This window comes from Pelophylax lessonae (genome assembly GCF_965119305.1).
Source record: "Pelophylax lessonae genome assembly, chromosome: 1".
In the NCBI taxonomy this organism is placed as follows: domain Eukaryota; kingdom Metazoa; phylum Chordata; class Amphibia; order Anura; family Ranidae; genus Pelophylax; species Pelophylax lessonae.
In genome coordinates this window covers 306,522,187-306,540,008 of record NC_138768.1, presented here as the reverse complement: position 1 = coordinate 306,540,008, position 17,822 = coordinate 306,522,187, and the positions used below count along the sequence as shown (strand labels likewise).

General features: G+C 41.7%; 1 protein-coding gene across 3 annotated transcripts in view; it reads right to left on the bottom strand.

The window, feature by feature from the left end:
- The window catches only part of RASAL1 (RAS protein activator like 1), a 262,021-nt gene that overhangs the window by 72,394 nt on the left and 171,805 nt on the right, over positions 1-17,822 (bottom strand). For 2 of the 3 annotated variants that reach the window (XM_082272516.1, XM_082272517.1), the window contains exons 4-5: positions 16,733-16,794; positions 15,257-15,386 (exon numbers count right to left, since the gene is read on the bottom strand). In XM_082272516.1, coding sequence (XP_082128642.1) covers positions 15,257-15,386; positions 16,733-16,794 — 192 coding nt within the window. Of the gene's footprint in view, positions 1-15,256; positions 15,387-16,732; positions 16,795-17,115; positions 17,257-17,822 lie in introns of those variants that run through there. The other variant, XM_082272518.1, reaches the window with a different exon arrangement.

Here is a 17,822-nt window from a genome sequence, read left to right as displayed (position 1 = left end):
AGGAGGTCCACGAGGCCAGAAACCAGAGAAGATATCCCCCCACCCCAATAATGGGTGAGGGCAGACCTTCATGCTGAAGGGGTCTTGTCTGTGGGCCTGGAGAAGCTAGCTTTAGGCTTACTAGTTCAAGTATGCTTGAAACCTCCCGGGGAAGATTTTGAAAGATCTATTTCCCTTATTCTCCGTCCCAAGGGCCCGAAATAATTTTCTACGGGCTGAGAATTGGATGAGGCTCGTTTCCTTGCCTAGACTATGGCAGGAAGGTACTCTCCCCCCCCCCCCTCCTGTGATACGCTTAATGATGTAATCCAGGGTAGCCCCAAACAGGCAATTGCCTTGCAAGGGCAGATCAATGAGAGCTTTCTTAGAGGCTTGGTCTACGGAGCAATTCTTAATCGCCACCGCTGAAACAAAGTTAGGACAGCACAGGAGCTGTATCCAAAACTGCATCACAAATAAACTGCAGCCCATGGACCAACTGGTCCGCTAAATCAACATAAGCAGCAGGGACCTGCTCACCCCCAGGCCCTGGCACAAAAGCTTGGCCCATTCAGTTAGGGTCTGAGACACTAGGGCTGAGGCAAAAACTGTCCGCAATGTTGAACCAGCCATAGTAAAAATTAGTGATCGACCGATATCGTTTTTTTATTGCCGATACCGATATTTTGGTCATCGCATATCGGTATCAGCCGATATTTAAAAATACATTTTTTTTTATTTTTATTTTTTACACAGGTACTGTTGTGGAGGGATCTTAAAGACCCCCAAAACCCTTTTCTGCACTTAAAAGCATTCAAAACGCCAAGTTTGGCTGTTTTGAATGCTATCATTTTTTTTAATTTGGCGCTGAGTACCCGGAAGTGATGTCATGACCTCACTTCCGGGTTTTTACATGGAAACACGATCAGAGCCGAATGCAGCTTTGATCGGGTTTTCTCTTCGGCGGCCGTGCAGGTAGGATGCCCGGGTCTCCCAGTGGAACGGGAGACCCGGGCGAGCCGCAGAAGGCGGTGGGAGGGGGTGGGCGTCCCCTCCCGCTCCTTGTAACGGCAGCCGAGCCGCAAGTGATTACACAGCGAGACACACGCTTGCAGCTTCACTGCATTAGCCTGAGTGGCATGTTTATATGCCTACCTTCCTAGTGTCTGGTTCAGACACTTACAAATGTGAGTAATTATTGAATTTGTTTTAATATATACTTTTATGGAATTACACTATGTCCGCTTCTCCTTCTCCTCTATACTATAACACTCCAACATTCTGGCTATAACCTGGAGGATACTATGAAAACACAAGGCTATTGAGGGTTTCCGATCCATTCTCTGGGATTAATTAAAACAAGCGTGATTTGCAGGTTACACCAGCTGTATCTCTGGTGAGTTCATTTAGTGAGCCCTGTATAACACGGATGGTAGGATGATCACGAAAGCACATTGAAGACACTTACTTTATGTGGATTGCTTGCACTGTTTTGTGGCACCATTCCTGCACTGGCACTTTGTTGCAACTTTAATTGAATGACTGTGGACTTTTTTTTAAGGACTTTATTATTTAGATATATATCCTGCATGTACTTTATTCATATGGTGTTATGATATGCAGTTTAATGATTGTTTTATACAATTTTTGTACTTTACACATAATTTTCAGGATGCTGGTCAGTATTTTTCCTGTGCACTTTAATTGATATTTGCACTACAGATTACATTTATTTCCAATAACCTTTTTAGGTATCAATATTCACAAATTGCACAGGCACTTTTTATTGCACGGGACACTTTTTTAATAAGAATTTTTACAAAGATTTCCCACTTATTTCCGTTATTATATTTCCATGAAAGTCACATTGCACCTTTATGCATGGTGCACTTTTTTGCACTGTGCACTTTTTTTCAGGCTTCATATACTTGTGTCAGTATTGTGGATATAACTGCTGACATCTTGCATCATATTTCTTTGATATATAATTTTTGGTTCACACATACACACATAGTTATTACACAATTTCCACTTTAGGTGGTATATATAATTTATTTAGATTATTTTATATTATTCTATTGTATTTAAGTACAGATTGGAGATTGCTAAAAATTTTTTCATTACAAGACAGCCGACCGTCGGCTATGGACGCTGGTACCGTGGTGATGCCTCTAGCTGCAGGCATCACCCCGATACAGCACTTTCCTGAAATATCGGTAACCTCAGGGGCAGATTCCGATATATCGGGGAAAGTGCAGATCGGCCCTCGATATATCGGCTTTGCCGATAATCGGTCGATCCCTAGTAAAAATGCTGCGTACCACAGCCTCCGCTTTTCCTGATAGCCGGGTCCTTAACCGGTTGCCGACCGCCGCACGACTATATACTGCGGCGGTCAGCCCCGGCCAGGCAGAGTGACGTATCGGTACGTCACTCGCCTGTCACTGACTTGCGAGCCTATCGCGGGCGGGCGCGCGCCCGCCGAAGCGCGCGCCCGCCGCGGCTCGTTCACAGACAAGTCAGTGCGTGTGACCGGCGGACTCGATGTCCGCCAGTCACACTGCGATCGCTCCTGTGAAGGGAGAAAGACAGAGCGGCTTGTGTAAACAAGCTGCCTGTCAGTTCTCCCTGTGTAAAAGTGAAGATCTGTCCGTTCTACTATGTAGAACGGTTGATCTTTGCTTTTACACCAATAGGAATGTCCCTACACCGTTAGAATCACGCCCCTAGGACACACTTAACCCCTCCCTGTCCAATAAAGTTAACCCCTTCCCTGCCAGTGTCATTTTTGCAGTAACAGTGTATATGTATAGCACTGATTACTGCAGTAATGTCACTGGTACCCCCAAAAGTGTCAAAAATGTCAGTCAAGGGTCCGATCTGTCCGCCGCAATGTCGCAGTACCGAAAAAAAAATCGCAGATCGCCGCCATTACGCGTTAAAAAAAAAAACACCAAAAATGACAAAAATCTTTCCCTTTGTTAGTAAACGCGATAACTTTTGCGCAAACCAATCAAAATACGCTTTTTGCGATTTTTTTTACCAAACATAGGTAGCATAAAACAAATTGGCCGAAAAATGTTAAAAAATTTTGATTTTTACTTTTTTTTGGGGGGAATTTCATATAAAAAAATGTGAAAAATATTGTTATTTTTGCAAAATTTACGCTCTTTTTTTGTTTATAGCGCGTGATCAAAAAATCGCACAGGTGATCAAATACCACCAAAAGAAAGCTCTGTTTGTGGGAAAAAAAGGACGTCAAATTCGTTTAGGTACAGCGTCGCACGACCGCGCAATTGTCCGTTAAAGTCACGCAGTAAAAATTCGCAAAAAAACCCCTGGTCCTTTAGCAGCCAAATCCTCCGGGGCTTAAGTGGTTAAAGGATGGGAATTACTCTACTGGGATCACGGTAGCTTTGTTCAATCTGGAAACAGGAGGGTCCACCACTGGTGGACTGGTCCACTTTTTTAAAAGTGACTCCTCAAAAAGGTAATGTACAGCAAAACGTTTGGGGACCACAAAGGGTCATTTGGTTGTTCCCATTCTTTACAGGAAAACCTGTCAAAATAAGACACATAAGGAAACACCTTTGGAGTGTGAGGTGACTTTTGCGTACCAAATGACACATCAGCACTCAAGCACTGCAGTTGTAAGTGCATCTACCAGCGCTTTTACATTCGCTGCTGTGACCATGGAGGAATCATCCTATCAGAGTTATCTAGGGGTGTGATATTAAGTCCTCCTGGACGGGCCATGTCCACAGCGGCATCAGGCTCAGATTTAGATGAGACAGACTGAGCAGGGAAAAATGGTGGGGGATGCTTCCATCTGGGCCTTTTCCACTTCCACCTGGGACACTAAGGACTGCAGAACCACCGTCAGAGCAACCATAGGAAGCTGGGGTTCCGAGGGACCTGCCACCTCCATGAGGGGGTCAGTGGGGGAGATGTGACTCTGAGACTCCATAAGGAAAGGAAGACCTTGCAGTACAAAAATGATCTTTTGGCACCACTAAAAGATCCCCCAAGGCTCAGGTTACCTATCAGGAGAGAGAGAGAGAGAACACGGACCCCCCCCCCCCCAAGGACTCACCCTACCGATTTGAGGAGTGCCGAGAATTCAGACCCAGCATTATCATGGATGCCATCTCTGTTCATATCAATAAGTAATATTGTTGCGCCAAGTGAAAATATCAATCAATGTGTCAAATAAGGTTATAAATCAAATATCAAAATCAATCTTATTAAATCAACTCTATTATAAGTGATATCAAGTGATCTTAATAGTCCCAATTCACAGTGGATCATAAAGTGAAATCAAAATGAACAAAACTATCTTCATCTGTGATTATAAATCAAAGTGCTGCATGCTTCACTCCAAGTGCTCCCAGTGGATGGTGCAAGATAAGCAGCTCACCTTAGGATTAGACTCATAAGAGTCAAACACGCTTTGGGATATATATAGCAGCCTGATGCCCCTTCCTTTCACCGCCTCCAGCTATCCCTCCGAATTGGCCAGGAATCCGGTGTAAAAAGAAAAACAGATCTAATGCTCTCTGTTTGAATAAGGCTATTTATTCCTCTCAAATCGATGACATTCCACTTACATTAAAAAGCACTTAAAGCAGTGCGGGCTTTACAGCGTCATACACAGTTTCCTATACACCTCCAGGAATCAACGTACTCCGAGCAGGCTCCTCCCCCGTACGCGTTGAGTCAGAGACTTTGTCAGCATTAGATCTGTTTTTCTTTTTACACCGGATTCCTGGCCAATTCGGAGGGATAGCTGGAGGTGGTGAAAGGAAGGGGCATCAGGCTGCTATATATATCCCAAAGCGTGTTTGACTCTCAGGAGTCTAATCCTAAGGTGAGCTGCTTATCTTGCACCATCCACTGGGAGCACTTGGAGTGAAGCATGCAGCACTTTGATTTATAATCACAGATGAAGATAGTTTTGTTCATTTTGATTTCACTTTATGATCCACTGTGAATAGGGACTATTAAGATCACTTGATATCACTTATAATAGAGTTGATTTAATAAGATTGATTTTGATATTTGATTTATAACCTTATTTGACACATTGATTGATATTTTCACTTGGCGCAACAATATTACTTATTGATTTGTCACTGGTGTTTTGTGTTTAGCACTGATTGTTCGCAGCCTTGTGTGCACTTTTTTGTATTTTTAAATTTATGGTTTGCGCTGATTATTATTATTTACTATCTCTGTTCATATGTCCCAGGCACAGAAAGAGGAAACTGAGGAGGAGCTTTGGCATACCCATGAGGCTTCGGTTGTCTCCAGCATCTCCCGGACTAAGGGGAAATGGCCCCCGTGACATCATCAGGCTGCACAAACATGGCCGCCAACCGGACACCAGCAAGACTAAGGGAAAATGGCCCCCCGTGACATCATCGGGCTACACAAACATGGCCGACAGCTGGAGACCAGCCAGAGTAAGGTAAAATGGCCCCCGTTACATCATCGGGCTACACAAACATGGCTGTCAACCTGAGACCAGCCAGAATAAGGGGAAATGGTTGCCAACGGCTACAGCATGCTGCCAGAATCTTCCCTGTGCCCTCTGGAATGCTGCACTCTCTGCAAAGGGACCCCTCCTGAAGGAAGGACACACGTTAGGGAAGACTCTGCTATGCACTCTGCACAGTTCTCTGCACTGGGACCCCCCTGCACTATACCCACACTGCAAACAGTGGGGCATGCACCTAGGAATCTCTTACACTGGGACCCCTCCAGACTACCAGGGCATTACACACTATCCCAGGACCCTTACAGAATGGGGATAGCGGGGGGAGACCAAAGGGGTCTCCGCTGCATCCTCTGCCCTTGGACCCCCACCAGACTCTAGGTCCAGACAGGGGGTAAAAGGAGTAGGGGAAGTCCAGCTCACTGAGAGATTTTTAAGGATGGGAGGAGGGAACCTGCAGGCAGGTCCAACCACCCCTGGAGGTTACTCGCATCCACCCCAAAAAAAACACCAAAAGGGGAGAGAGGGAACTGTACTTACCCTTCCATGGTGCGGGTAACGCTCCAGACAGAATCCTCACCACCGAAGTAGGGGAGCTGTCGGCCACGGAACCGCTGTGACTCAGACCCAAGCCCGGTCGTATGTGACCCTGAAAGATGTTTAACTTGCGCGCCAGCCTCTGTTCATGAGGCTATGTCACGGCCGACCTAGCGCGTAGCTGCAGTCTGCACGCGCTTGCTGGCTGGGCTGGGGGGACCACTGGATCTAGATTATCCAGTCCATCGCCCAGCCCGGCAGTTGATTGTAGATCTCCCAAGAGAAAGAAAAAAAAAAAGATGTAAGGAAGGAGAAAAAAATTGCTAGGACCAGAATTCCCAGCCGGGAGTCTAGGTCCTGACTAAACAGATTAAAACTGATTACCTAGAGCAGAGAGGGGGGGTTATATACCAAGGTGAGGATGGCCCATGGGCATAGCCAAGTGTTTTTTGTTCTGCCTAGTCCTACTCCTGGAGAAGGCAATATAACCCAGTAGTTAAGATTTATGGAGCGATGTGTCGGTCGATGAACAAAAGAGAAATATGACATTCTCTGTGCGCAAGAGATGCACTTTAGCAACCGTTGCACCTCCTAAATGCACCCACCCTAAGTTTCCCTTTATATATACAGCAAATGCAGATACAAAAAAAAAAAAGGGGGAGTGTTGGTGGCGATAAGGGACTCGGTTGCTTTCAAGCGCCACAAAGTTTAGACGGATCCTCAAGGTTGCTATATAATTATAGTTTGTGACATCAACTCTACCACTTACACTGTGGCGAACATCTACGACCCCAATACCAAACAGATCAGCTTCTTTCACAAGATCATGAAAAAAATCCACACATTACAACAGGGAATGCTATTGTTATGTGGAGACTTCAACGTGACTCCTGACCCATCTCTCAACTTCACTTCCAAGTCTAAAAGACCTCCACCATCACTAAAGACTGTATTGAAAGCTTACGAATTAAATGACGCTTGGAGGTGTCTTAATGCAAATCAGCGGGACTATTCGCTCTTCTCTAACAGCCATAAATTGTATAGCAGAATTGATCTATTCCTTGCAGTTCCACTAAAAATCACAGATTGCCTCCATCACTAGTAAAAAAAAAAAATAAACAAATAAAAATTACATAAATCTTTCCCCTAGTTTGTAGACGCGATAACTTTTGAACAGAACAAGAAAAGTACACTTATTGCGATTTTTTTTAACCAAAAATATGTAGCAGAATACAAATTGGCCTAAAAGGATGAAAAATTTAATTTTTTTTTATTTTGGGAATGTTATATAGCAGAATGTGAAAAATATATACATTTTCTTTTTTAGAATTGTCGCTCTTTTTTTGGTTATAGCGCAAAAAATAAAAATCACAGAGGTGTTCAAATACCACCAAAAGAAAGCTCTATTTGTGGGAAAAAAAGGACAGTGTCGCACAATCGCACAATTTTCCATTAAAGTAACGCAGTGCCGAATCACAAAAAATGGCCTGGTCATTAAACACTTCCATAATTTCCATAATTTCATTGGCTGTTTACCTTGATCGGGAATGGGCTCAGTCCGGGTGCGCGCAATAGCGGCGAGAGCGGGCCGCCGTCATATGACGTTGGCCTGGATTGAGGAGCACTTCCTGCCGCCGTCATTTTTCAATTACGCGGTATGGAAGTGGTTAAGGGGGCAAATCCTTCCGGTCCAGAACTGGTTAATATCTTCACTTGGTCAGATCACGCCTCTGTCAAGTTAGTAGCATGGGAATCTTCCTCAAATAACCCTACTTCCGTATTGCGTTATAATCCACGGCCCTTCCAGGATGCTCTGACGAAGGCTAAGATTGAACAACAAATTTGAGAATTTTCTGACCAGAACCATATGTCAGTCGTTAATCCATTTGTTGTGTGGAATGCCCACAAGGCATTTGTGAGAGGCAATCTCATACAACATGGGGAGAGGGTTAAATGGATGAGACAGCAGCATGTCTAAGCCCTAACATCCAAAATATTACACTTGAGAACCAAAATAAAATTAAACCCTCCCAAATTTTGACAAAGCAACTGAAAGACACGCAATGATCTTAGACTACTTCTCTTGGAGGACTTTGAAAAGGCCTCCAGGAGACTCAATAAAATTACGCAAGTGGTAACAAGGCGGGGAAGTTATTAGCTAATCGACTTAAAGGACACAGATACAAAACTCAAATACCTTATATATTACATGCAAATACATCCAAACTAAACAATTTCATCCTCAAGCAATTGTGGATTCTTTTAGCCATTACTATGGTTTGTTGTATAACCTTAAAAATTATCCCAATATACCACAACCTACACCAGCTATTATTGAATATATATACATGCAAATACATCCAAACTAAACAATTTCATCCTCAAGCAATTGTGGATTCTTTTAGCCATTACTATGGTTTGTTGTATAACCTTAAAAATTATCCCAATATACCACAACCTACACTAGCTATTATTGAAGATTGTCTAAAATCTATCAAACTCCCCAAACTCTCAGAAGAACATCTCAACAATCTTAATTCTCCTATAACTGAATCTGAGGTTCACTGTATTATAATTTTGTTACCTAATAACAAATCTCCGGGCCCAGACGGATTTACAGAAGAATATTACAAAACCTTTCAGGCTATCCTAACTCCACACTTAGTGGGGCTCTTTGGTTCTGCTGCTGCCTCTTCCTCATTCCCTCCAGAAATGCTTAAAGCCATGATAGTTGCACTGCCAAGGCCAGGGAAGGATCCAGTCACACCACCGAACTTTCATCCCATATCGTTACTTAAAAACAATCTCAAAATTTACGCAAAACTATTGGCCACCAGACTAGTGGATATTTTACCTTCCCTCATACTTAAAGACCAGCCTGGCTTTAAGGGCGCCAGACGGCTGATGCTACCCAACACCTAATAAATGTTATCCACGTAGCCAACAAACATAAAACGCCTTCTCTGCTCCTGGCTTTGGACGCAGAGAAGGTGTTTGATAGGATACATTGGAAATTTCTTGCACAGGTTCTAGCTAAATTTGGATTCTCAAAGGCCCAATCTTTTCAGCTTTTATGGCGTTATATACCAATCCATTGACTCACGTTTACATCTCTGGAGCCTTATCAACTCCTTTCAAAATCTCCAATGGGATGCGTCAGGGATGCCCCCCGTCTCAAATGATATGCAACTTCTTGATGGAACCTCTAGCCACATATTTATGTTCGCACCCACAAATAACTGGCCTAAATTTAAATAATAGATCTCACACTATCAGCTTATTTGCTGATGACATCATATTGATGCTCGCCATTGTCGAAACTTCCCTGGCTTCGGTACACGTGGCACTGAATGAATTTAACGGTATTTCATGTTATAAAGTAAATGAGACTAAATCTTACATCCTAAATTAGGGTATTCCGAATAAAACCAAACAAAAACTGGAACACAAGTTTCCATATACGTGGAAAGACGATGGAATTAAATACCTGGGCATTACTTTAACCCCCAAACTCGAAGACCTTATAAGAGCAAACTACATTCCTTTCCTAAATACATTTAGCTCCAAACTAGACAAACTTTCTCGAGTTAAGCTAACATGGACAGGCCGCTTGGCGGCTTTCAAAATGCAAATACTAACACAACTATTATCAACTAGTATCAGAATGCTACCAATCCTAATACCGAATTCTTACTTATGGAAGGGTAAGAAAGCCTGGTGCGCATTCAACAAGCTAACCAAACATAGAAAGGCAGGTGGAGTAGGTCACGACCACCTTCAAGATTATTATTTTACGACAATAAAGTGCAATTAAAACACTGGATATCCCCAGGAACCAACTCTCTGTGAGTTGAACTGGAACAATTCCAAATCCCCAGGGGAAACCCACACGATTTTTTGCTAACGGCACCTCACAACCAGTCCCTTGATAGTAAATTAGCTCCACCTATCCTAGCATCACTCCGTTCCAGGGTACATCTTTGTAAATCCCAACAGTAGAGTAGTACAGTAATACTCCTAAAGCTTTTTATATCTGCTCTCTCATATCTTATCCCAGATATTAACCTCAATAACTGGCGGGATAAAGGTATTAACTACTTAGTAGATATACTGGTTGGCCCAGCACTTAAAACATTTAAACTCTACAACTGGAATATAATCTCCCCTCCAATGAATAGTAGAAGAACACTCAAATTGCCCATTTATTGAACAAGAATAAACATCTGCTGACAGCATTACCCATGAAAATAGGCCAATACTACCAACATCACACAACCTCACATAAAAGGGATGTTCGCTTATTTACTCATATTTACAGGAGAAAGCTGTATGCGCTAAAACCTCTCCAATAATAGCTTGGGAGAAGGAAATAGGGAAAGAATAACCTGCAAAACACTGGATGGAAACCTTGTGTACCATTTATGCCTCCACCAACAGTGCCAACCTCTGGGAACTGCATCAAAAAATACTTTTGAGATGGTACTGGTACTGGACACCATACCGATTGTCAAAAATGCGGTTCACCTGGTACCCTAATTCACATCATGTGGTCCTGTCCAAAACTACACATATTTTAGACCCAGGTAGCGAAAATCATAACCAAATTTACAGGTCTAAGCAGGGATCTATCTTCAGGAATGGGGATTCTATCTTTAGAACTGAACTCTATTCCCCCTTCCCACAGACCCATATATTCCCATATATTATTTTTTCTGATTCCATATATATAATGTCTTGGTAAACCCTATAATTTGATGTGGCTTCTCTTACCATGAGACAAATGGCTCTGCACTGTTTGTGTAATCAACATCACTCTGACTGGTTTGTTTTATTTCAGTTTACATCTCATGTTTCATTTTTATTTTTTTCCTTTCTCTATTGGTAGTACATCCTCTCCATATGTTACATAATGTGTATGCAAGACACTGTTTTGTACCTAAAATGTTGTTGGAACATTATTGGCAGGGAAAGATATATTTCACATAAAGCTCCTCTGACCACTATGAGAAATCTTAAGAGGGCTTAAAAATAAGCTTCTTCAATAACAGGGGAAGAAGCTCTCTTCCTTGTTGCAACACAGTATATAGTAATCTGAAATATGGTATACTTTTATGACCTGATAGTTAAGCTAATTCTTATTACTCTTGGTTTATTTTTCTCTTTTGTACATTGTAAAACTCAATAAAAAGTATTAAAAATAAAATTTTAAAAAATCTTTTTGTTTTTTTTTCTTTACTATTTTGGGCCAGTTTTCCTTTAATAATAATAAACATAAATAAAATAAAATAATAAAATAAAATAAGGAGATACAGTGCCTTGCGAAAGTATTCGGCCACCTTTAACTTTGCGACCTTTTGCCACATTTCAGGCTTCAAACATAAAGATATAAAACTGTAATTTTATGTGAAGAATCAACAACAAGCGGGACACAATCATGAAGTGGAAGAAATTTATTGGATATTTCAAACTTTTTTAACAAATAAAAAACAGAAAAATTGGGCGTGCAAAATTATTCAGCCCCCTTAAGTTAATACTTTGTTGCGCCACCTTTTGCTGCGATTACAGCTGTAAGTTGCTTGGGGTATGTCTCTCAGTTTTGCACATCGAGAGACTGAAATTTTTGCCCATTCCTCCTTGCAAAACAACTCGAGCTCAATGAGGTTGGATGGAGAGCGTTTGTGAACAGAAGTTTTCAGTTCTTTCCACAGATTCTCGATTGGATTCAGGTCTGGACTTTGACTTGGCCATTCTAACACCTGGATATGTTTATTTGTGAACCATTCCATTGTAGATTTTGCTTTATGTTTTGGATCATTGTCTTGTTGGAAGACAAATCTCCGTCCCAGTCTCAGGTCTTTTGCAGACTCCATCAGGTTTTCTTCCAGAATGGTCCTGTATTTGGCTCCATCCATCTTCCCATCAATTTTAACCATCTTCCCTGTCCCTCCTGAAGAAAAGCAGGCCCAAACCATGATGCTGCCGCCACCATGTTTGACAGTGGGGATGGTGTGTTCAGGGTGATGAGCTGTGTTGCTTTTGCGCCAAACATAACGTTTTGCATTGTTGCCAAAAAGTTCAATTTTTGTTTCATCTGACCAGAGCACCTTCTTCCACATGGCTGGTGCGTCTCCCAGGTGGCTTGTGGCAAACTTTTAACAACAATTTTTATGAATATCTTTAAGAAATGGCTTTCTTATTGCCACTCTTCCATAAAGGCCAGATTTGTGCAGTATATGACTGATTGTTGTCCTATGGACAGAGTCTCCCACCTCAGCTGTAGATCTCTGCAGTTCATCCAGAGTGATCATGGGCCTCTTGGCTGCATCTTTGATCAGTCTTCTCCTTGTATGAGCTGAAAGTTTAGAGGGACGGCCAGGTCTTCATAGATTTGCAGTGGTCTGATACTCCTTCCATTTCAATATTATCGCTTGCACAGTGCTCCTTGGGATGTTTAAAGCTTGGGAAATCTTTCTGTATAAAATTGAAAATATAAATACCTCTCATCAGCAGTATATTAGCAGTCTTGTGACTTCTTCCTGTTCATGGTGAAGCTTGTAGGGGTTTTCATACTGCACTGAGATGTACTATCAGAATGCAGGGCTCCAGACCCTCTGTCTGGACAGTGCGAATTGCCCCTGTGCTGATAACAAGCAGCCTTTTTGCACAGTGCAGAGGATTAAGCACTTAGGTTATACAGTGAGTATAACAAGCATGCTTTACTGCATTTACACACTGATTTTACTGTTGTGGGTTTAGTAACACTTTAATTACCTCCTGTTTTGTTATCTGTGAACTAGAGGTCATTTTTGTATTTAGTGCATTAATGGTGCCACTTTGTAAAATTGGCTACAAAGTTGTTTGTAAAATTGGCTACAAAAGAAGTTGCCGCAGGTGTCAGTAAAGTTACAGAAATGGGCAACAGAGATTTCTAAATTTGGCGCAGGCCATGTTAAAGAGCCATAGCACCAAAAAACAGTCCTTATTTCTTTTGTGAATTTTCCCTCAATAGGTTTGGTATTTAATTCTGTAACAAAATATACGCAAAAGGGAAGTTATCAAAATAAAATACAATGACGTAGAGAGTATGCTAATCAGTGGCTTAAGGGTAGCGCCAAATGCGTTGGGTTTGGAAAGACTGTTTACTACTCCATTGGGTAGTCTAAATAAAGTGCTGAATACAGTAGTTAGGGGCCATTCTGCCACTATGCTTACACAGAAGAGAAGTTAATAGCCTATGAGGAAGGTATCTGGAGGGGGGCTGGGTAGGCCCAACAGCAACAGCAAAAAGAAAGATGAAAGTGATTGGAACTAGAAAATTTAAACCAAGTGCTCCATGCTGTATTAAAAACTGGGTATCAGTCATACAAGGTAGCGGTTAGTTCTTTCATTCTCATAACCATTTTAGGTTCTGTGAGGCAATACTGAATATGTAGAATGGTGGTAGTTCCCAAATGTTGTTCAATTAATGCTCTCCCTGTGAATAGAAGGAATCTTAAGAGACCTTTTTGAGTGGAGATTTTCATATTATGTCAGCTGTCCACGCTGATGGACCTTCTGGCTGCTTTAAAGTGATTCTAAAGGATAATTTGTTTTAATAAAATAAAATAAGAGGTTATTCTTACCTGCTCCATGTAATGATATTGCACAGAGCAGTTCCTTACCTCTTCTTTGGCAGTCCCCTGCCAGTGCTCTCCACTCCTTCCTGTGGGTGTCCTTGTAACAACCCCTGTGGTATGGGAGCACCTGTGCAGGCACATTCCAAACCCGGGCTGTGTGCGTCCAGAGACACACAAAGCACAGCTCGGCCCAGGCCAGGAAGTGGAGAAGCAGTGCTACTGATGGGAAAGCACTGAATCAGTAAGAAAAGCCAGATAAGTATTTAAAGAAGGAGATGGAGATGGGGGGGGGGGTTAATAAGGTGTTTACCTTAATGCAGCATTAAGGTTCAAAATTAATTGGCCTTTAGAACCACTTTAATACGCAGTTTTTATTGAAAGTAATATCTGCATTTTTTCACTCCATGTTCAGTTTGAAGTGCCCAGGTTTGTGCTGTTATATGCACGCTCAAAAAAAAATGGAAGTGTTAAAATATTAAATCTAGATCAAAGCTGCAACCTCCTGTACACCCTGAAAATGTGCTACAAAAATGATCTATTTGCTCTGAACAAGTTAACATTCTACAACTTTGATTTAATGCAATTTCTGCTTTCTGGTTGGTGCCTTCAAGGAACAATCAATGTAATACTAGGCTTCTGAAGGTGATCAATCTAGTTGTAAACATTTTTTGATCCTTCTGGCAGGACAAACCTTTATTCATTTTACAGACTCTGCTTTGCCTCTATACCTGGGGTTCATTGCGCTGGTTTCCAACCATTAGTTATTATGGTACCTTAATCTTCCTTCTTGTGCAGACTCCCTTATTTATTTCATATATCACTTGCGAATGTGTGCTCGTTTGTTGAACATGACAAATACAGCCAGTGGCAATGCATGTTGAAGTGTGCATTGTTGTACTGGCGGAGAGTGCAGAAGGCATGTTAGTGCCAGTGCCTTAATGAACGTCAGTATTGTGATGGAGAGTGTCACCGGTGAAGTAGCAGAAAGTGCCAAAGTATGCGTTGATGTAGTGGCAGCAAGTTCCAAAGTGTGCTCCAGTGCAGGGATTGTGAATGGCGAAGTGAAAGTTGGTGTAGTGGAGGCAAGTGTCAAAGTGCTTGTTGATTTAGAGGAAGCGAGGGCTTAAGTACATGCTACTGTAGATGAAGTGAAGAATGAGGAAGTGTATACCAAACACCCATTTAAGTGGCAAATGCTGTCAATACACAGGTAGATACAGTATATCCCTGCCTGCCTATCCTTGAATAAATGTCTGGAGCCACAGGACCTGCCACTTTTCTTGGTCAATGGTGGTAGCAGCATGCACGCAGTAAATTTGATCATTCCTACTTCATAGAAGAGTGAAGAATGACGCCCTGTTCAACTTGTTTGAAAACTTCTGTGCACAAATCAAAGCCTCTGATTGCCAGTGGTGCTTGTAATAGCCCATTAGGGAGGTCAGAAATAGCCTAATCATTGCAAGTAATTCTTAATTTGAAAGCAACACCTGTGATTATTGGGGGTATTACCAGATACCCTTGAGGGGGCACAATAAACAGGACCCAGGTAGTATTATGGCAAACTTATTTTCTACTACATCACAATACATCTACAGGGAATTACCAGGACAGAATAGTTAGCAGCATTTACCTGGCCTCTAAGACATGGCAGTGCAGGTTACATTTGTGTTGATCTTGCATTATATGTAACTCAAGGTAGATCTCTCCTTGGACTTCTTCATCAGGATTTACACGGCCCAAGTTAATCCAACTGTCAATACCTGAAGAACACACAGAATATTTTACTTTCTCTACATAGTAAAAGATCCAACCCTCCTCGAAAAGTGATAGTTACAGGTAGAACTTGATGGGATGAGTCAGCCACCAGCTTCCTATATATATATATATATATATATATATATATATATATATATATATATAGATTTTCCCTGCCATAAATCCTGACTGTCAGCCAGGATGTTCCCATTCACCTTTGTGCATTCCCAATCATATGAGTTTAAACTCCAACAAAGACAGGGGGGTCCCATCATAATATAATAATATCTACAGCAGGTGTGCAAACCCAGTAAGAGCAGAGATTTCACCAAAAGAGTCCCTGGCATACGAGGTGGTATCGAAAAGTTTTGAGACTACTTTTGTAACATGGCAACAGATGGCAGCACAGGGCTACACGCACAGTCACAGGGAGCACCGACCTTCATAAGTCAGTGTGCCAAAAGACATCGACCTGTGAACATTGGGAGCTGTGCAACTGGTGCTATTCTGACCACATGCCTTACCACATCTGTTATTTCATTATCATAAGCAAGTTAGAACAAAGAGCAAACATGAAATTATGCGTGAAACTGGGCAAATCTGCCACAAATCTGCCACATAGACAACTGACATAATTCAGCCAGTTTACGGCGATGCTGCAATGAGTTAAAGATCCAGCACAAAGGTCGCCCTTTGACACGATTGTGGAGCTCCAGCGCGAATAGCAGTAGGTACTAAACACGCTTGGAAAAATAGACTTCCAGGACACATTTCAGAAGTGGAAGGAATGCTGGGAACAATGTATTGCTGTGCAAGTGGACTATATTGAGGTGATGGTGTGTAAACGTAGATAAATAAAGTACTTTCTTTTAAACATAGCTAGTCTCAAAACATTTTGGTACCACCTCGTATATAGAAAATTATCTGGTGGTTTAACTTCCCAACGTCTGCATATTTTTCACAATAATAGGGTAATTTGTAAAGCAAGTTTTTAAATGACACGTGGTAATCACTGAGACATACTAGTTGGCAGAAAAATAAAAAGATATTTAAACTGCCAACTAGTTTGGGGTTTTTGCCATTTTGTAGTAATAAAAACCAAGAAAGTGCTTTATTTTGGTGCTATTGTATACTCTGCCTTTTTTCCAGTGATGTGTGATGTGCACAGTACAAAACACAAAGGTCAAAATCCAATAGTCTGAATACACAAACCTGCCTAGAGCTGGCATCTGACTGGTTTCCACGACTGCACATCACTACTCCTCCCTGTGTTTTGTGAATATTGCATATCTATGCATTGTTGTTTATATATCAATTTCTTAAATCTCAAGCACATGCGAGGAAGGTTTACCTCTTGGTTGTGATGCAATGTATTCCTTAGTGAGTGATATCTTGCCTATAACGTCATCATGCCTGTCAGACAGAAAAAAACACTGACTTCAGGTGACTCTGAACAGAACAGGACACACAAAGATATATAGACAGACATGTCACTGATACGCACATGACACTGTGTAAACACTAAACACACAGTGACCCTGGATCCAGTGTGGAAGGTCAATATGTCTATGCAGCTGAAACATGCCTCCATTTGACTGCTTTATAACCTTAGTAGACAGACAAGGAGGAAGGCATTAAGGCAGAACTACTGTATACTTAGACATTAAATCTATGTTATCAGTCTTGTTAGGATGAATAAACAAGGATCATCAAAGACTGACATACTGTATTTACCTTTGAGAAAATGCTGCTCCAGTCTCCCTTTGGTGCTGGCTACATTTGAAGATCTAGGCACTTGGTCATGTGATTTTTGCTAAATGGTTTACACTGACTCAACTTCTCTCTCAGCATAGTTCACATAATCCAGTGTCCAGGCTTTCAGGCATGTAATCAGCACTCATTGGACCCCGGCACAGCATTTCTCCAGGAATGGTAAACATTTCAGCAGTTCTATTTCTTCTTTTTGTTTTAACCATCCAAGGAAAACTGTAAAACAGATATAATGCCATTTAATAGATCGCTATGACAAAGGTTTATAATTCCAAACTTCAAACTAAACTTCCAAACAATCCCCTAAGAGTCCATTCACACTGCCGCGACTTGTGAGGCGACTTGTGTGCCCTCAAGTCGCCCCAAGTCGCTTGACATAACAAAAGCAATGTTAATCAATGAGTGCCGTCTTAATTGGCACTACTGAAGTCGCTCCGACTTCTAAAAAGGGTCCTGTACTACTTTGAGGCGACTTGTATCCGACTTGTCACATAGACTTCTATGGGAGTCGCCTCCTTATCTTATTTGAAGCGACTTGTGATCCGACTTTCCATTAAAATGGTCCTGAACCAGAAAAAAAGATAATTTTTCTTAGAATTTTTAGTAGCACAGGCATAGGGCTCCTCTCCACCTGGGCGTTTTTGTTGCAGGCATTTATCGGGCATTTTTGG